Source organism: Halichondria panicea, chromosome 11, assembly GCF_963675165.1.
Source record: "Halichondria panicea chromosome 11, odHalPani1.1, whole genome shotgun sequence".
NCBI lineage: Eukaryota > Metazoa > Porifera > Demospongiae > Suberitida > Halichondriidae > Halichondria > Halichondria panicea.
The window spans coordinates 4826020-4845852 of record NC_087387.1 but is presented as its reverse complement, the minus strand read 5'-3'; the positions used below and the strand labels follow the sequence as shown (position 1 = coordinate 4845852).

Here is a 19833-nt window from a genome sequence, read left to right as displayed (position 1 = left end):
AGTCAAGTGGGTGATAGTAAATAGTGGTCACAAATAATATTATTCATGGTTGATAACTACATTGTGGTTACAATAATGTGAAAACTACAGTTCTGCAAATATGTTGAGAGTCCTCTGTGCTCAGTGCTCAAATCAGGATGGATCTACACTAGCCACGATCCCAGGCCGAGTTTTCGCTTTTATAACGGTTAGGCGAACAACTAGGCCTGGTACTAGTTGTCTGCGCATGCGTCAAATTTTCATTGTATATTTGTGGTCGACAAAAATATTTAATAAATCAATAATCAAAATTTGTACACAGAAAATGCACAGAGTGAGTACACAAAAGATGCACATAAGGAGCTGCTTCACAAAGGCCTGGGGAGTTGCCAGTTGTGCTGCAGCACAATTACAGTGACCCAGGGCAACTTCAGGATGATTGAATGCCTTCAAATTACGTTTCAAAAAGATTTAGCAGGCTGCTGGACTTCTCTGATTCTAGGCCCCAACTCGTAACTCAGTTAAATTTTGCTTGAGAAAACGTAGATTCTCTTGATGTCTCTGAGCTACCCAGCAACGCTCGAATGAGCAGGTCATACTCCAGTCCTGTGAGTATAGGACAACTCAAACTGTCCAGTCTCGTCCGTTAGTATAGCCAAGAGTAGCCTCGATTCAAGGCCGCTTTAGTAAAGCGGACTTGAGTCGAGGCTAAGCCAAGAGGAGCACTGTTGGGATAGCTGGATATTAGCCATTGCTCCTGTACAGAGAAGTAGACATTCTAAATACGTGTAGATCTATACATATTAAATTTCTCGTATTAAACAGGTTATAGTGTCATTGTCATTGTCGACGAGCTGATGATGGCAGCACCAAGTTCTCTAGCTCACACTCTTCACTTGATCCACCATATTAATGATGAAACTATAGTCTACCTACCGGTAGATCTTGCCAAACATGAACAAGACTTAATAGCATAGCCATAGGGCCCACACAAAAATACCTGACCTTAACAAGCTTGACAAAGCTTTATACCGTCTTCAGAATAAGCTTCAGAGAAGAGAGAAGCTTCAGCTAAGAGCCATTCCAATCGATTCCAATAATGATAAAATGGGAACTGACTCCTAGTACACGATAGTACACGAATATAAATGTCACGAAAGTGAACGAGAATATCCATTTGTCAGAATCTGACAAATGACTGACACATGTGCAGACAACTAGTACCAGGCCCAGTTGTTTGCCTAACCGTTATAAAAGCGAAAACTCGGCCTGGGATCGAGGCTAGGATCTACACATGCAAGAAGGAGAGAAGCTATAGCAACTACTCAGAGTCACTAGAAAGATCTAGACTGAGCTTATATAAACCAGGCATGTTATGTTTCAAGGTTCTCAACAATGGCATGGATTCAGTTCTCAGAGAAAAAGATGCAAATCAAATCTTATTTGCAGTACTGCCACTTGAATATGGAATGCTGGTTTCAGGTATAGATATAGTACTAGTAGGAGACATCCTTGAAGCTAATTATCTATAACTCAGCTCTTGCTTCTGTACAACTACCCATGGAACTTCTCTCTTGTGATCTTCTGGGATAGTCTTAGGGCATAAATAACAGTTTCTAGCTAAATGCAACTGACAATAATGGCTTATTATAAGCCATTATTATTATTGGAAACTGTAGCAAGTTGGGCAATAAGAGGCTGCTTTGCATAACTATCTTTCCTTCTTTTTGCCTCCAGTTGACCGCAGCGGTTAACACGCCGAGAAATCTTCGGCGTGTCGACACAACTTGTACATAGGAAGTTCACCAGACCCATGTTATTGACCTAGCGTTCAAATAGAAAACATCCGGGGCTGGCTATGGGGCATGTGCTGTGGTTGCTCAGGTATTCGCTCGAATACCTGAGCAAGGTGGAGCGAATAGACCCATTGCAGTGGGTGTGTGTTATGTCGCAGGTTCATGCAGACATTTGAGTTTAGTGAAATCGTATTCAACAACTGATAAAATGCACAAGAACAAAGGTATAAGTATGTACAAGACAAAAGGCAGTGGAGCAGAGGCTCCCATACACAAAGAGCCGCCTGGAGCGGGCCCCTATAGCTAGGCACAAAGGGAACAAAGAACAACTATACAGAAAGAACCTACTAACGAACAGAAACCACAATAACAGAAAAGTACAATACAGGAAGTAAAGTTAACCACAGGACATGAGTTAATTAACACAACTAAAAGTAAACAATATGCACATTACTACACTTCCTCCCCTACTAGATGGAAGCGTTACATCAACATATAAAATAACTCACTACAAACTAGTAATGGTCCACAAGGTAGTCTGGAGCGGTTGTCGCTCGAGCTGACCGACGAACACTTGGAGTTGCTAGTGTCGAGCCAGTTGGTGGTGGTGGTGATTGTTCAGAGTTCAAGTCGGGTGTTTCGGTATCATGATCTAGTTCCGGTATATCGGTCCAATCAGTCAGGGGTTGTTGTTCGACTGTAGAGCGGGGATCTGCGTGTCGATGAAACGTCTGACCAGTCATCAGGGTAACGTTGAAAGACAGAGGGCCAGCTGTACTTTCAATTGTGCCGGGAACCCAGTCCTTCTTGGAGGGCAGATCACAAACATAGACATTGTCTCCAACATCGAACTTCCGAGCCACAGCATGCTGATCATGACCAATCTTTTGCTTCAGCTGTTTTGCGCGAACTTTTTGAGTCAGGTTCGGGATAGCTAGGTCAAGCTTAGAGCGAGGTCGGCGATTCAGTAGTAGCTCAGATGGGGAGATGCCTGTTGTGGAGTGCGGCGTCATTCTGTACTGAAACAGAAACTGGGATAGGTTGTCTCTGAGTGGGGCATCAGGGGCTTTCTTCATGTAAGCCTTGAAGGTTTGGACGGCTCGTTCTGCCAATCCATTTGTTGTGGGGTGGTATGGTGCTGAGGTAGTGTGTCGAATTCCTTGTGTTTTTACAAAGTCCTTGAATTCAGCACTGGTGAATACTGATCTGTTGTCTGACACGAGCAATTCAGGTATGTCGTGAGTCGCGAAGATCGACCTGAGCCGTGGTAGCGTGCCGTACAGCTTTCACCTCCATCCACTTCGAGTGGGCGTCTACTACGACCAAGAACATGTGTCCGAGAAGAGGGCCAGCGTAGTCGATGTGCAGCCTAGCCCAGGGGCGTTCTGGCCATTCCCAGGGTTGAATCGGTGCCACTGGAGGGAGTTTCCTGGTTCGCTGGCAGGCGTCACACAGCTTGACTTTCTCTTCGAGTGCTTTGTCCATTCCGGGCCACCATACAAAACATCGGGCGAGATTCTTCATTTTCGAGATGCCCGGGTGTCCTTCATGAAGTTCCTCGAGAATTCTCTCCCTTCCTGGAGGTGGGATAACCACGCGACTTCCCCACATGACACAGCCATCGTGGAGGCTAAGTTGAGTGTGCCGTTGCTGGTAGGGTTTGAGTTCTGCGTCGGTGTTGTCTCTCCAGCCAGAAGCAAGCATACGGCGAACTCGAGAGAGGACCGGATCCTTCTCTGTCCAGGATGTGATTTCTTTTGCCGTGACTGGTAGGGATTCCAGCATGCTGATAGCCAGGATATTCTCTCCAGGGGTCGGTACTTCGGTAGCACATTCTGGGAGGGGGAGACGACTGAAGACATCAGCATTGGCATGGTCTGGTCCTGGCTTGTACTCGATCGTGTAGCTGTACGCGCCTAGGATGAGTGCCCATCGTTGAAGTCGAGCTGAGGCCAGGACTGCGTTCTCTTTGAATAGGTGCTGCAGGGGCTTGTGGTCAGACAAAATGGTAAACTGTCTGCCAACCAGATATTGGTGGAGACGTTTAACACCAAAAATAATAGCTAACCCCTCTTTGTCCAGCTGGGAGTATTTCTTTTCAGCCGGACCAAGTGAGCGGGATATGAAGGCCACAGGTTTCTCGGTGCCGTCCGGGAAACGATGAGAGAGCACAGCTCCAACTCCATACGGCGAGGCATCACATGCCAAGATGAGAGGTAGAGATGGGTCATAGTGTGCTAAGACTCTGTCTGACGTCAACGTTTGCTTGGCTTGGTCGAACGCCTTCTGCTGATCAGGGCCCCAAATCCAGGCAGTAGCCTTTCGTAGTAACCTGTGAAGGGGGGCGAGCAGAGTAGAGAGATTAATTCAGGAGGCCTAGAAATGCCTTCAGCTGAGTAACATTCCGGGGAATGGGTGCTTGTTTCAATGCCTAGATTTTTGCGTCCGTGGGCTGGAGACCGTCAGCAGAGATCCGGTGACCTAGGTACTCCACCATGGGAAGCATGAATCTGCATTTCTCACGTTTCAGGCGAGCTCCGGCCTTCTCAAGTCTGTCTAGGACTTCTTCTAGAGTGCGGAGGTGCTCTTCTCCAGTGGATCCTGTCACGAGGATGTCGTCAATATACACCACTACGTGAGGTAGACCCTGCATGAGGCTCTCCATGGTTCGTTGGAATATCGATGGAGCAGCTGAGACCCCAAACGGTAGACGGTTGTACCGAAAGAGACCCTTGTGAGTGTTGACAGTCGTCAGGACCTTGGATTCCTCCGTCAGTGAGATCTGTTGGTAGGCGTGTGCAAGGTCTAACTTAGTAAATGATTTACCATTCGCCAGAGAGGCAAAGATGTCCTCAATGCGAGGTAGAGGGTAAGTGTCAGGTTTAGCCACAGTGTTGACAGTAACCTTGTAGTCACCGCACAGTCGGATAGAGCCATCCTTCTTGACCACCGGTACGACAGGAGCTGCCCAATCGGAGAACTGCACCGGTTCAATAACGCCTTGTTCTTCGAGATGTGAGATTTCTTTCTCCACCTTCGAGCGGCGAGAGTAGGGAACAGGACGGGCCTTGCAAAATCGAGGTTTGTGCGCTGGATCAATATGAATAGTGGCAGGAGCATCCTTGATGTGCCCGAGGTCTTTCCCAAACACTGTGGAATGCTTGTCCAAGATCTCCTGGAGATCGTCGGCCATGGTCGTTGAGTATTTAATGCTGTGCCAATCCAGTCTTAGGTTCTCCAGCCAGTCTCGTCCAAGCAAGGAGGGTCCCTTGCCAGCGACAACAAGGAGATGTTCGGTAGGAGCTGCGGGAGCAAGGAGATCACGGACGAGTCCATACATTGACGGTCCGCACACGGTGAGAAGTGTTGCACGACGTATGTCTGCGTCATCAATGCGGTTAGCGACAAAAAAGACAAGTCGCTCTGTATACGCTTTCCAATCCTCCGTGCTGGGTTGGAAGGGGCCAATAGTGCCGATTGAGAGATGAGCCATGGGGTAGTACTTGGTTTGGTTGCCGATCCCATCCTCGTCGCCAATTGTTATGTCGCAGGTTCATGCAGACATTTGAGTTTAGTGAAATCGTATTCAAAAACTGATAAAATGCACAAGAACAAAGGTATAAGTATGTACAAGACAAAAGGCAGTGGAGCAGAGGCTCCCATACACAAAGAGCCGCCTGGAGCGGGCCCCTATAGCTAGGCACAAAGGGAACAAAGAACAACTATACAGAAAGAACCTACTAACGAACAGAAACCACAATAACAGAAAAGTACAATACAGGAAGTAAAGTTAACCACAGGACATGAGTTAATTAACACAACTAAAAGTAAACAATATGCACATTACTACAGTGTGATATGACGTCACACTTTGATAATTCAATGATAGCCGCCATTTTGGGGTACCAAACGTACCAACTTTTTCATAGAATGTTCAATTCAGTTCATACTTGCACACACATGTCATAAAATCATATAGCTAAATATAGCTGACGCACATAAACTTGAAAATAACTCTATGTCATTGCAATGTGCACATTTCCACTAGTACAGAGCCATCTTTTCACTCCTTGTTTTCAGCCGCATTTTGAAGGATCTAGCCCAATAATGATATCTAGCTTGTTCAGGTACTTCTTCTTGCCACCTTGGTCTTGTTTTGAAGATAAATAACCTTCTACAAAGGGTATCTTTTGGTGCTAAATACTAGCCAAATCCTGTTCATTGTTAGCCTCGATCCCAGGCCGATCCGTCTCTAATTGAACGCTAGGTCGCCTCCTTGTACGTAAAAGTCTGCTGCTGGTACCTCAAAATGGCTGCCATTCCAATGACATCATTATTAAATACACTGGAGTGCAACCTCGCTACGCACTATTAGCCTCGAATCCAAGGCCTTTTTAATTGTCTTGGGATCGAGGCTAATTCATAGGTAAGGCTTTTGAGTAATAATTGTTGAAACAGCACATGGGAAAAAGGAATTGTTAAATCTAGGTAATGATTGAATGTCACGAATCGTCAATTTAATTAAGAAGCATTGTCTAGCATATACAGGTAGTGTAGGAAGCGAACATTTAATAAACGGCATTCTTATTCGCATTCTACGATGTAGCATCAAATGCATGAGGAGTGTGTTTCGCTGGAGAGTCCGATGAATGGTCAGATTTTCCTGAACGGTATACAAATTGGGGACAGTGAGTTACCAGTGTGACACCGGGTTTAACTTGGTCGGTGAGGTGAACAGAACTTGCAACTCAGTCGGATTGTGGACCAGTAGTCAGCCAACCTGCCAGAGTGAGTTTGGTCATTGACTGAAAGAGCACAGTAAATTTTGTATTTTCGTATTGTATATAGTACAGTGCATCATCCGAATATTAAAACTGCGAAATTATTCTACCACAATAGGTTCTACGTTACTATTATAACTATACGAAAGTAATACAAAATCACCCGCTATACATAAGGTAGGTATCATAGCAAAGATTGTTTATAACCAGAAGGTTTCGATCGCTCTATATAATTATACATACATCATAAAAAAGTGTTACTATATAGCTAATTGTATAAGATGACTGTTTTGTTTACAGACGTGTTTGCGGTGTGTGATGAGTGTCATCCTCGGGCCAGCTGTGTACGAGTGGGCAAGTTACAGTATGGCTGTGAGTGCCTGAGGGGATTCCAAGGAGACGGATTGACCTGTGTTGGTGAGTTTCACATAGTAGCTGTAAGTGTTGGTATCAGTTAAAGCAGGAGCACATAAAGGGAAGGAGCATTTAACTGTGTAGACCATTCTTTATCACATTTTTGACAGTTGATCTTTCTATAACCATATCTTTTACGTAGCTAGCTATGATTGTTTGTAACTCTGTCATGCAGATGTTGATGAGTGTGCTCGTGGCAGCGGCAATTGCGATGAGAATGCTAACTGTATCAATACTGAGGGGGGTCACTCATGTGTCTGCAGACCAGGCTACAAGGGAGGAGGATTGGACTGTCAAAGTAACTGATTTGTACTGCAACATTGTTCAGTGAAATCTGTTTGTACAGTGAAATCTGTTTTTGTTAGTCACTTTTTGGCAGACCAACAGCTAGTGCATGCATAGCTTTAAAAGAGATGGCCTGCTAGTATCATGCTACTGAGACTACCCTTCATTGCCACACTTATCTTCTCTGTTTTCACTACAGACATTGATGAGTGCTCAGAGGCTAGTCACAGTTGCCACCAGAGAGCTATCTGTACAGACACGGAGGGCAGCTTCACATGTGTATGCAGACCTGGCTTCGAGGGGGATGGCTTTTCCTGCGAAGGTAAGGAGAATAAAATGCATTGGTCGTGTATTGAACAATGTATGTATCCTATAAATATAAACGTCAACGCTATACGTAACCTACACTGTACAAAAATAATTGTTTGATACACGGCTAATGTGCTTATTTCTTATTTATCAGCTCCTCCATGCTCAAGCGACTTCCAGCTGGTATTGGAGAGCATTGTTACATGTTCACAGTGGTTTGTAGGTTTCTTTTGCATTGCTTATCATTAATCAAATATAATTATCTGCCTAGTGTGCATGGGGGTACAGGGGCGGATCCAGGAAAAATGAAAGGGGGGGCTAGTAGAAAGGGGCGAAGCCCCGTACGAGGGTGGCAGAGCCACCTAGGGGGTGGGTACGGGAGGGGGAGCATTCCCCTCCCGCCTCACCGGAGGTGAACTTTTTTGCTTTTTTGCTTTTTGCTTTTTGCTCACAATTTGACCTTGGAACTTTCATATTAATAAGTGAATACTGAATACGAAAAAGTTAATACAAAAAACTCGTTCTCATCAACAAAGGATTGTATACTGTATGTTACATGCACATTCATGCACTCTTGGTACATGAAAGAATCACAATGCCTATACTCAGACTGCACTGAGAGTGAGAGGAGGTAAGGCTGCTTCCTTGCAACTAGCTGAAACAGTCTGAGATCTGCTCCATGTGTTGCAGCTCAGCAGCATGCACAATAGCCTCCTTCCACAAGGAGCTGACTCAGCAACAACAATAGTTGACCTATAAATTAGTACGTAAGTCTAGCTAGCTAGGTCATAGATGTAGGAGAGATGGCTAGGTCAAGCTAGGTAGCCTAGATCTTTTATACTCTTAGTAGCTAGACCTGGCCTGGCTATTGTCTAGCATCTCTTAAGTCAGTGAGTCTACATGCAGATGTATAAGTAACAAGGTTGGTGGCAAAATTGTTGTAACCTCAGACTAGCAATACATAGGTAGTTTTTTCAAAAGGGGGGGGCTTCAGCCCCTCAAAACCACCCCCTGGATCCGCCCCTGGGGTACTTCGCGCTATTAAAGTACGACACTTTCACACACACCCACACACACACACAGAGACTGCCGAACCACAAGCCAAAATATCAGACCTAACAGCTGGCGTTCTAACCACCGTCAATAATGAGTGTGGAGACGACTGTATGCTACTATCCTCTCAAATCACTAACGCCCAACTCGACTGCACCACAAGCAATGTAGCCGTTTACAGAGCAACACTTGATGTCACTAACGGTGAAAACTGTACTCAACTTATTGCTATTCTACAAGACTGGATCTCCACTAGTCCCTCACTTGTAGTACAATCAGTGAGAATAAGAATTGCTTCGTATTGTGAAGTTGAATTTGATATTCAGAGTGACTGTATGAACCCGTCAGACAATGGGACTAGACCAACCACAGGTACACAAGCAACTGAACAAACGCCTAGTGGTGAATCTGAGGGTTCAATTAAGTATGATAGAGATTATCGCCGTGTCAGCGGTGGGAGGTGGTGTTGCCTTGTTACTCATTCTCACCCTGCTCATAATTTGTTGTGTGTTTATCGTCAGGATATCCAGGATCAGCAAGACACGGTAAGTTGTTACTGTAACTTTTTTCTGAATAGGCACCCTCAGACGTTGTTAAGTAGCCACAGTGCCATAATGAATTAATAACCTAATCATTGCATGGGCATATACACATACACTATTATGTGTATGTATGATGACACATCTCTTGCTCTTCCATGAAGATGTTACTTAATTTGTGTATATAGACATGCATGCACATTACCTTTATTAATCATTTCTACCACCGATGCACCATGCAGTCCCCCTGGTTTTGTGGAGGGTGCCTCAGCCAGTAATGATGCTCTCTCCTTCCAAGAGACCTCCGCTCAGAGACAAAAGCGAATCAAACCTACCTACGTTCCCGATTTAGCTCAAGGCTCTGAGTTCTCTACGTTTACTTCTAGCAACGACTTCACCACCCCTGCCCTCAGGAGCTCGTACTCCCAGATGACCACACCCCTTCAGGGTGGTGACACTATCATGCACAATCAAGGAGTAGCAGACATTGAATTCAATTACTAGAAGTTGTTTAGTTTACTATTAATTTGTTCTATCAGGCTGAAAATTATCAAATGCAAAAGAGTAATGCTTACCACTGACAGTAAAACGTTATAACTATTTTTTGTCAAACTGTTTCATCTCACATAACCAAATTAAATGAGGATCAGTGTTAAAGATAATTTTTTTAGTATGGTCAATATTATGTCAGTCCAGGATAAAAATTTCACGAAATAGTCTGACACATAATTAGAAAAACACATGTGTCACTTATAGTAATGAATCGACAGTTAAACTAACAGTTTCAGTGTTTTGATATCGCCGGTAGTGCATTTTGGGACTTATGGTCGGCACAAATAATGTTCTTTAAGGGAGGCACGAATGGTCTCTTTGATCGGGGTTATTACAGTATAAATTATACTGCCATTAATTAAGGGGAAAGCCGTCTTTATAACAAGCTGTTTCAGCTATTATTTTCGTGCAGTATGCAGTTTACAGTGAAACGTTTTAAGATCATTGACAAATTGGTATAATTATATGCAGCTATTATAAGTAATAAAATGATGTTAATGTTTCACAGAATACTCTGATACATCACAGTGGTTTGTGCGTCAGAAGCTAAACCAAATACATACAATTTGCCGGATAGTTTGATACAAGAGTAGTGGTAAATTTTTTCAGGAAGGATGCCTCTCTTCGTCCATCGTTTCAAGGCTGGGTCATACGAATGAATACTAGTAGCAGGAATACCCCCCCATCCAAACTCAACATCTTTAGTGCCCCCCACAGCCAACACGCTGTTGCCAACGGTTACAAGAGACGACATAAAACTTGGCATACTTGGGACCTTTTCCCACATACGTTTCCCATGAGAAACAGATCGCGATATAAGAGAAGGTACGTGTGCTTTAAATACCTCCCGATCGATTCCTACTACATACAGATGGTCGCAAACAATTAGCATTGTGCTGAAATTAGAGCCTAGAATTGGGCATGTAGTACTAATCCATGTGTTATTCGTAGCCTGAAGAATCCATAGTTTAATGTTGGAGTGGCTATAGACGTCCTCAATACTAGCATGAATAGCAAAGGGGTCATCTGTTTGCCCACAAGCAACGATAAGGTAGTTACTGTATTCCACTATAGCAGGATGTGATTGGGTTGCATTTCGTGGCAAAGTGAAGTCAGACAAAATCCATTGATGCCTTTTGAATGATAGCTCTTCATGATCATATTCAACCAATTTGAAGATAGAAGCTTCTGAATCAGCCTCGGTACACGAAATGTCTAGTACTGGCACTGCTAGTAAAGTGCCCTTCAGGGTTGCTATGGTGAAATTTTCAATGGGGGGGCTGAGAAGTGCAATCCATTCATCTTGATCAGGTGCGTACTCGTGCAGAGCCTGGGGGTCACCTATCTTGCCTATAGTGTACAGCTTGTTGTTGTTGGCAACAAATCGTGTACTGACCACTTGCGGAGAATTTTTGCATTTCTTCCAGATGAGAGTTGATAGCACTGCTGGTGGAGAACCCTATATAAAAAAGGAAGTTTAAAGTCATCACAATAATATTAAGAGAGCAGTGCAGAGATTGTTTATGCTTGCTTTTGTGCTTATAAACCAATTATAGTTATGGATTCATTTCACATGTTTGTGATAGGCATCATTACGACGTCATATTGAATCATATTATACAGCCAAGTCATCTGTTGTCACTGTGGTTGTGAGGTAACATCCTGAGACATCACCATATACACACACATCATCACATTCATGTGCTCTCTTGGGATTATCATGTAATTCAAGAACATTGTAACATTCTATAGACACTCAACCATGCATGCATGCACTGTAGACTGAGGTAATAAGGCCATGCAAAGTCAATTTGTAGTTTCTCAGGCCCTCACGCTTGGAAATTGGCAGCTTTACGTTAAATATCACGTGACCTCAAATTAAAGGCACTAAAAAAAAGAAAAGGATAAATTTGTATGGTTTTTTGGTTATGAATATAATTATGACTAAAATTAATAAGTAAAAATTATGCACTTCCGCTTATTGAGGAAGTTAGGGGTGTGTTTTCAATTAAAATTATATGAAATCATTATCATTAATAAATGCCTTGCTATTTTAGGAATAATAGCCTGAGAAACTACAAATTGACTTTGCTTGGCCTAAACATTGTTAATTACATAATTACTTGTTAATTTACCTTGTGTCTTGGTGAGGTTGCTGGTTGAGTCCCTTTACTTTCTAATTGTCGAGGTTTGTTAACCGCTTTCTCCCGTTGTTGGATGGTCTCTTTCGGAGTTGTGGTTTTATTTGCTTGTGTCTCCTTGTATCGGACTCGGAGTTGTTCTTGTAAGGCAGTGATCAATTGCGCTTGCTCCTTTGTTTCAGAGTCGAGATGGTCATTCGTCGATTGTAATTGCTCAATGATTTGTATCTGTGCTTCATTTCGTTGTTTCAGTTCTCGTTCATTGCCAGTGCTTTGTCGTTTCAGGTGATCATTCACATCTTGAAGCTCACTGTTTTGCTGAACCAGTTCCAGCTTGCTTTGAGTGAAGTTCCGAGGGAGTGTTGTTCCAACCTCCTCCAATCGTCTCAACACCACTGCAGCAGATGGTCGATTTTCAGGAAGGTACTCCAGACAATCGAGGGTCAACTGGACTAGGGGGTGGGTCGCACCAAGAGCTGCTTTCATAGGCACGATGTAATTTTCACGGCGTTCGATTTCTGATCGGCCAACAATCATTTTTACAACGGGATCATGATATGTTGCAGGTTTGAGGTCTTTAGGGAAGGTTTGTGTCAGTGTGAACAGAGATACCACACCAAAGGAGAAGATGTCTATGGCTGTATTGTATCGTGCAGCTCCTTCCTCTTGGATTGCCTCTGGTGGCATGTACAGATTATTACCTGGGGCTTGCGTCATCGTAGCAGCTAGTTGGCCAGGCTGAATGTTCACAATCTTTGAAACGCCCAAATCTGCTATTTTTGCATTGAGACTGTCATCAACTAGAATGTTTCTGGCTGTCAGATCACGATGGGCAATGGGTGGAGTGCGGCTGTGCAGATAGACCACCCCTCGGCCAGTCCCCGTCAGAAGGTGCACTTTGAGGTCAATAGGAATGTTGGGGCTGGTTTCCAGAAGGTTGTCGAGGCTGGTTTGTAACTTCTCCATCAGTAGGACGGGGAGTTGAGATCCAGGAAGATAGCACACCCCCAGGAACTGTACTATATGAGGGTGACGGAGCTGGCTCATCAGCTTACACTCTTCCACAAAATCAGTCACCCATTTCTCAACCTTTAGGAAAATAAATTAACTGATTGCTAAACTATATAACTTTATGAAATGAAATATACCTGCAGTGGAGAGCCTAGGTTGACAAGTTGTTGATGCAATTTCTTGGCAGCCACCTTTGCTCCAGGTATCTCCACCTCCACCACACTGCCATAAGCACCTGCTCCTAGTACACGTCCAGTCAAGTGAACTGTAGTGACTGTAAACTGCTCTAGCTCGGGAGCAGTGATCAGTCTGTTGCCCATTGCAAGTAGATCTTTACAGTGTGCACAAAATTAATATAATTTTAGGATCTAGATCTGGTGCACATGAGGGGGTGTATCTTATGCAGTCATGATTATCATTAACCACCCCCACAATCCCCATTCCCAACCACAGCTATTTGACATGACTATGCTGTTGCAAAACTACCATGTATAAGTAAACTGATGGTGTTATCACATGCAATAGTGTAAGACAAGTGTAATATCTGAACACAGACTCATCATGCAATATGTAGCTTTCAGTATGACGTTAATGTGCATGTTTCTCTAGTCACACCCTTTTTTCTTTAAAAAAGGTGTAGTGTCTATAAGATTTCATTTGAGATTTCACAGGTTTCGTTATAAAGCGTTCGAGATTTCATGGAAGGTTTCGGATTTCAAGTTGGACCGTACTCCAGACTCTTTTAACTGTGTATTGAAAATGTTATCCAGTACTAGTGTTACTGTACATGTACAATGTATACGTACGACAATAGAAACTATATCAGGGGAGTGCAGATACAGCATTGATAATGTTATGAGAGTGACGATACATACACACATGCAATTATGGGAACAGCGCTATTCAAACTGAAAAAAATTAACATGAAATTGTCAAGCAGCTCATTTCAAGACATTGTGTTTTTACGGTGCTGGTGGCAAATTGTCACTTTTCTTATCAGCACTGTGTTTCTCTCGTCTGCTGAAACGGTTGGAGTTTCTTTTCTTCATGAAAATTACAGTAAATAGTCTGGGTCCCACGACGCTCCCCAGTATAGTGTATGCTCCTAGAGTGTTGGTGAACCCAATGAAAGCATTCTGGACGTTTTGTGCCGACTCAGTGAAGAAGTATGAAACAAAGAACATCGTCCAAATTGATAGAAGGATATACGCCGAGACACAGACCGATTTGGACTCGTTAAAGTTGGCAGGACTTTTAAATGTCAACGTACCCAGTATGACAGTAGCTACAATGAGCCCAGCTTCGTACATAACTGATACAATGAACCCCACGAGAGGCTCAGGCTGACAAGTAAGCAAGATTTCTGGGGAGGAATCTAAGTTCAGGTTATTCTGTAGCATCTCATGTGAAACTCTCGGGTGCTCAAATAAGATTGAGCATAGTACAATGACCATTTGAACTGCCACTAGCAGTATAGAGAAAATGACTTGTTGGTAAGGTTGAGCACACTTGTGTTGATTCATTTTCGATTTCTGGAAAACAAAGATTCTAGTGATTCTAATCATTTTGATTAAAAGGGATCCATTCATTAGAGAGAAACAAAACCACAATGAGACTCGCTGCAGAGCACAAATTGGCAAGAACGGGGGAGCAAGATATATGAAACTAGCTCCAAAGCTACTCCCAGCACCGAATAGAACAAGAACAACAGACTCACGACTAGAGGACCTAATAACTGGAGAATTCCAGTAAATTACCAGGAGAATGAAAGCTGTTACTAGGAGTACTAGACCAATCAGTGACCCTATTGCGACTACGACAGCAAATGGATGGGTGAATTGCAAATATATTTGGGGCATCTCAACACAACTAGTACTACCAGTAATGGGGTTGTTCCCCCACATCTCACCATACATGGAGCAGTTAAGACACCGAGCAGCCTCAGAGTTATTTGAAAACATCTGACCAAGGCAGTCATCACAAAGACCACAGCAGGAGGCATTGATCTTCCTCACATATTGTCCAGGAGCACAGCTTTGGCATTGAGATTGAACTGATGAAAACATTGGTTGTCCATTATTATCCAAACCAAATTGTGCTGGAGTACTAGAATCGAAAGCCAAAGAACCGTTCTCCCATGTTCCAATTGTAGTAAATTTATGGATGGACTGGTTTTGATCAATTTCCGACTGATAGTTGATTATGGAATACGCACAGTTAATATTTCCCTCACTGTTGAACGTAATATGGTTTCCAGTTAGACTAGTGAAATTGACTTTATCAATGTATTGGAGCAGACCTGAACCACTAAATAGTGTCTTCTGGCCATTACACGTCTTTGCATTTTTGTTCCACACTAAAGGCTCTTCGCAATTCTCATCAAGGTATTTCTCAAGAGCATGGGCAAAAGCATACACTGCGTCTATAACTGCAGATGTGTAAATGTCTATAATCTTCAATCTGTGAAATGGGTTAGGAGTGTCTTCAGTGCAATTAGTCGTACAGTTAGCAGCAGCTACATCTTTGAAAATTGATTGGGTATCGGGAAACCATGGATTTCGCTCGTTATTGTTTGGGAAGAGATCATAGTAGTAATCGTAGAAGTGATTGTCATGTTTAAAAAGAGGCAATGTGCTGAATAGACCTGAGACAATATGAGGGGGTAGTCTATCAGCTATGTAATACCATGCACCACTGGCGACCCAAATGAAGCGACGGTTTGATGCAACAGTTACCAGCTGATCCAATAAACGATACGCTTCTTGCTCATTCATGTAAAACACAACTACATTTGCTGCTGATTGTGATAGCTTCTCTGCTAAAGTTCTGTAATCCGTTGCACTGAATGCCTCTTCAATACCTTCATGTAGATCAATGCATATCCCATTTTTAGCAGCGAGGTTGTGAAGATTGTTGAATCCAGACTGGCCATAACTGTTTCTGGAGTACAAAATAGAAATGTATGTCCATTCAAAATGTTGAAGCAGATCAACGATCACTTGTACTTCCAGTGAGTTTGAAGGCATAGTTCTATAGAAATAGCTGTACCGGTCGTGATTATCAAGGATGGAGGATTGAGAGGCATAGCTGATCTGTGGGATATTAAACAATCGACCAAGGCTTGCAATGGGGATTGATACAGAACTTGATGCTGCTCCAATTAGGCCGATAGTTAAGGGTGATGTCGTCTTGTTTCCTCCTATCTGCTCGTTACCAGCAGCTGTGTACTTCTCAACTCTATGCTGTGTGCCCGTGAGAATCAAGTCAGCTGCTTCGTCCAAACCAATTCGCTCAATGAAGCAGGTGTCTCTGATGTCGTACCCAAGTGTGATATTTGGTAAAATATTTGGATCTGAGTTAACGTTATCCAGTGCAAAGAGCATTGCATCCACCAAAGGTATATGAGCAGGGTCACCACAGACTTCACCATTCCTGGAATAAGTGTGAGCTGGAAATAGACCTCCCAAAACAAAATCAGCATGTCTTGTTTCTCGCATCCCTCTTATTCGACGAGAGCCTGAGGGGGTGTTGGTGTAGAGTATCGATTCTGGTGATTTGTCGTTGTTGAATTGGTGCTTGTAGTCATGACTTTCAAGCGAAGAGTTACTACTGACCGTCGCTATTGACAATAGAAGTACTGCTGCTTTAAGCATAGTAATTCCCATGGATATCATGGTTGATCTTTATTTTCAACTTGAGTTTTACTTTACTGTAATGTTTTCTTCTTATATAATCATCTGTCAAGTGTGACCTTTTCTATGGCACTTGTATGGATATTTAGTGTTAGACTGTACTATTTGTCTTACGAATGCTTTGTAGAAACTGTAGACAAGTCAAATATAGTAATGTGTGCACCAATTTGGTATCTTGTTTAACGTACTGATTATGCTATGCTATACATGCTACTGAATATAGCCTGCATGGTTATTGTACATTTAAAGTCACAACGCATTTCACGGATGTACTACGAGACTAAACAGGTTGGCTAATAATATTATTATACTTTCACTTGGGAACAATCTTACTAAAATTATATTCAGTGCCTCACAAAGCTTAGAAGAATCGTATAATTATCTCAGTGGATTCATATTGATCACAAGTATGATAAGCAAACAATCATGCCACACATAATTATACCACCTACGATAGTTTACAAGTGATTTAATTTCTCAAACTTATTCAAGCCTTACGAATGTAACAAAAAAAGTTTTCCTGTCACATATCTCAATAATAATTATATGCTGAAGTGGAATTTCTGAGGCAACTGCATGGCTAGGTACGAGTTTCTGAACGTATACACACAAAGCAAAACCACAATTGATAAATATAATATAAATAATGAAGATACTTCTAAAGGCACACAATGCCACAATTGATAAATAATGAAGATACCTCTAAAGTCCTATGTTTTATTACAGATTGTTCTTCCCGTGTTTCAGTATAATTACTCTTCCTTTGGCTTTGGTCTCAGGACCATAATGAGGATTCCCGGTGTGTACATGATGGCTCCGGTGAAAAACAGCTTCGCGTGAGCACTGAACATGTTCTGAAAGGGAGAGATGAGTGTCAGTACCGATACAAGAATGAGCCTGAACTCGTGTTCTCAGGTGATTAAAAAGGGGCGACAATACCTACTATTGTACACACTGCCTTTGGATAAAATAATCTACACTATACACAATACACAATAGGTATACAGTAGTTGATGTTTTAGCCGGCTAGATAGATTAGAGATATTGAAAAGGTCGCTTGAATAAAACTCACCTCATGAGCTGCCATCACAGCAGTAGATTGGCTCCTGGCAACATTGACATTCCTAGTCAAGGATCTCGAGAGAACCTGTCTTGTGACACTGCTCCAGGGAAACATGGCTTTGGGTACGGTTGGGATGTTATACTTTATTGATCTTGTAGACAGTACAGAAAATGTGACCTTTTCGACGTGTGTGATCTTGTTAATTGTTTGACCACAAACCACAAGCGGAAACATAACGTGCCTATGATGTCATTCACTATCACGAGACCCACGTGGTAGAAACAATTTGCTGCTCTGCTGTCTGCTCCAAGAACGTTGAAGGATTGATCTCCACGCGCGACATGCCATGCTCACAGCGGATACCGAATGGATTCCTCAGGCTTGCCAATGCTCCCTAAAATGTACACGGTGGTTCCTACCATCCCAGAACTCACGGCAAAAGACCAATCCTCACAGTTTGACCTTGCAGAACTAGATCTAGCTGGAGAGATGTACCAGGCTGATCATTTGCATGCTGATGTCAGTGCCAGTGGGTTTCCAGACAAGTCAGGTGAGTTAATCATCGGGTGTGTGCATGACAGAGAGGAGGCTCAGCAACTGGAGATTGATGAATGTGAACTGGAAAGTCTACTGGAGGGCATTGACATGACAGGCAAGTCTTATACCACCATACCTTTACCAAATGCTGTACTTTTTTCTAAAGCTAACGTCATTCACAGTATCATTGACTGTTCACGTCGGGGCTTTCCTCTAGCTATAGTACTATTTATGGCAACTTGAATATGCATGTTTCTTTGGCCTCTAATAGAATGTTCAACTTTTTCTTCTCCAGAGTTGCTATCTTTTCTACCAGTGGAGGATGGAGTAGCCTCATCTCAGCCCATCTCCCGCAGCAGTCTCAGATATCTCCTCTCACTACCCGTGTTGGTCTCCAAGAACAATGTTCGTTCACAACAGTACCTGGCTGAGTGTGCTTCACTACAGTATAGCGACGTCGACCGAGTTACTATTCTATGCAACCATCCTCTTTTTGAGACGCTTAAATATTTCATTAAGATGAAAATCGCCCTAATACACAAACAAGAATCTCCCCGCAGTAAGAACCACACATATAAGTCGATACATTTGGCAAAACAAACAGTCGTGTTGGCAAAAAAAGAATTCGACAATTTGGAGTTGTCTTCAAACCCTTTATGTCCTCATGCCTTTACCAGTGGGTACCCTGAGGCTGATGAAGTTATATTGGGTGCAGTGAAGTCTGCTGTACAACTGTGTAATGATGACAAGTTCATTGATGTCATAGTCAGAGCTGACGAAGACTGTAACTCCATGTTAACTTCTGTCAGCTCATTCTGTCAAAATTTGCTTCAAACGGCTCGAAAAGACGCTGAAGAACACAAGAAAAACACTGCCACAAACAGAACTAGTTCAATTCGTGTGAGCTTAAAGGACAAAACTAATACCGAGCAAAAGTATTCTAAGAAGACAAGTTGTGTTCAAACCAAAAAGCGGAAATATAAAATTATTCCAAGGCAGTCCTTGGATATCCTTCGTCAGTGGTTGATAGAACATGCCGACAATCCATATCCTAACAACGCTGAAAAAATAGAGCTGTGTTTGAGAACTGATATGACCCTGGACAGACTCAACCAGTGGTTCATTAATGGAAGGAGGCGAGTACTGGCTTCCATGGGACTGCTTGTACCTAGAATTTAATTGAAGGATAATATCTTCATTTTACTTCAATAATTTATAATTGTTTTTATGACTCTTTACTTCATCTGTCGTATCGGTGTACTACATTGTACATGCATGTATATTATACGATGAACAGCTTTAATTAACTTTCTCTCCTTATTGAATCTTCAATAATGCATGCATGGCTATAATTATAACCCTATAATTATCATTTATAATTTTATATGTCTGCATGGATATAATTATGTAGTATAGTTATACATGTACATGTATGTATACATGCATGTAGATCTAGAGCAAAGCTATTATAATTATGTATACGTAGCTATATAGACCAGCTAGACCGATCAATGGCCATGCATGTGTGATTGATACACTACTACATATGTAATCCATTGTCAAATACGTATATACACCACAGCATCTTTTATACTCTAGATCCTTCGAATTCCAAACTTTATTATTATAGTGTACATCGATCCATTGATTATAATTATACAGTATGTGCAGATGTAGATTG

General features: G+C 42.5%; 5 protein-coding genes and 1 long non-coding RNA gene across 6 annotated transcripts in view; 2 read left to right on the top strand and 4 right to left on the bottom strand.

Moving 5' to 3' along the window:
• Positions 1–9847, top strand: part of LOC135343942 (sushi, von Willebrand factor type A, EGF and pentraxin domain-containing protein 1-like) — an 89276-nt gene extending 79429 nt beyond the window's left edge. Inside the window, exons 31-36 of the mRNA XM_064540991.1 lie at positions 6857–6973; positions 7146–7268; positions 7455–7577; positions 7719–7783; positions 8650–9162; positions 9399–9847. Of these exons, the coding sequence (XP_064397061.1) occupies positions 6857–6973; positions 7146–7268; positions 7455–7577; positions 7719–7783; positions 8650–9162; positions 9399–9434 (977 nt within the window). The 3' untranslated portion in view covers positions 9435–9847. The remainder of the gene's footprint in view (positions 1–6856; positions 6974–7145; positions 7269–7454; positions 7578–7718; positions 7784–8649; positions 9163–9398) is intronic.
• LOC135344284 (uncharacterized protein K02A2.6-like) lies at positions 1963–5268 on the bottom strand. Its single transcript, XM_064541450.1, has one exon. It carries the CDS (start codon positions 5266–5268, stop codon positions 4207–4209), a length of 1062 nt encoding a protein of 353 aa, XP_064397520.1. The 3' UTR covers positions 1963–4206.
• A 292-nt stretch (positions 9848–10139) lies between the features above and the next one.
• Positions 10140–13227, bottom strand: LOC135343955 (probable serine/threonine-protein kinase drkD). Its single transcript, XM_064541007.1, has 3 exons — positions 12998–13227; positions 11844–12938; positions 10140–11167 (listed from the first exon to the last, which is right to left on the bottom strand). Exons 1-3 carry the CDS (start codon positions 13178–13180, stop codon positions 10211–10213), a joined length of 2235 nt encoding a protein of 744 aa, XP_064397077.1. The 5' UTR covers positions 13181–13227; the 3' UTR covers positions 10140–10210.
• Positions 13228–13469: 242 nt separating this feature from the next.
• LOC135343949 (metabotropic glutamate receptor-like) lies at positions 13470–16642 on the bottom strand. The gene has a single exon (XM_064541000.1). The coding sequence runs from the start codon at positions 16532–16534 to the stop codon at positions 13823–13825; it is 2712 nt and encodes a 903-aa protein (XP_064397070.1). The 5' UTR covers positions 16535–16642; the 3' UTR covers positions 13470–13822.
• A 438-nt stretch (positions 16643–17080) lies between these two features.
• LOC135343987 (uncharacterized) lies at positions 17081–17797 on the bottom strand. The gene is made up of 2 exons (XR_010397289.1): positions 17625–17797; positions 17081–17406 (listed from the first exon to the last, which is right to left on the bottom strand). It is a non-coding gene; the product is annotated as an uncharacterized LOC135343987 (long non-coding RNA).
• Positions 17798–17853: 56 nt separating this feature from the next.
• On the top strand, positions 17854–19485 carry LOC135343978 (uncharacterized). The gene is made up of 2 exons (XM_064541036.1): positions 17854–18267; positions 18448–19485. Exons 1-2 carry the CDS (start codon positions 17982–17984, stop codon positions 19329–19331), a joined length of 1170 nt encoding a protein of 389 aa, XP_064397106.1. The 5' UTR covers positions 17854–17981; the 3' UTR covers positions 19332–19485.
• The last annotated feature ends 348 nt before the right edge of the window (positions 19486–19833 follow it).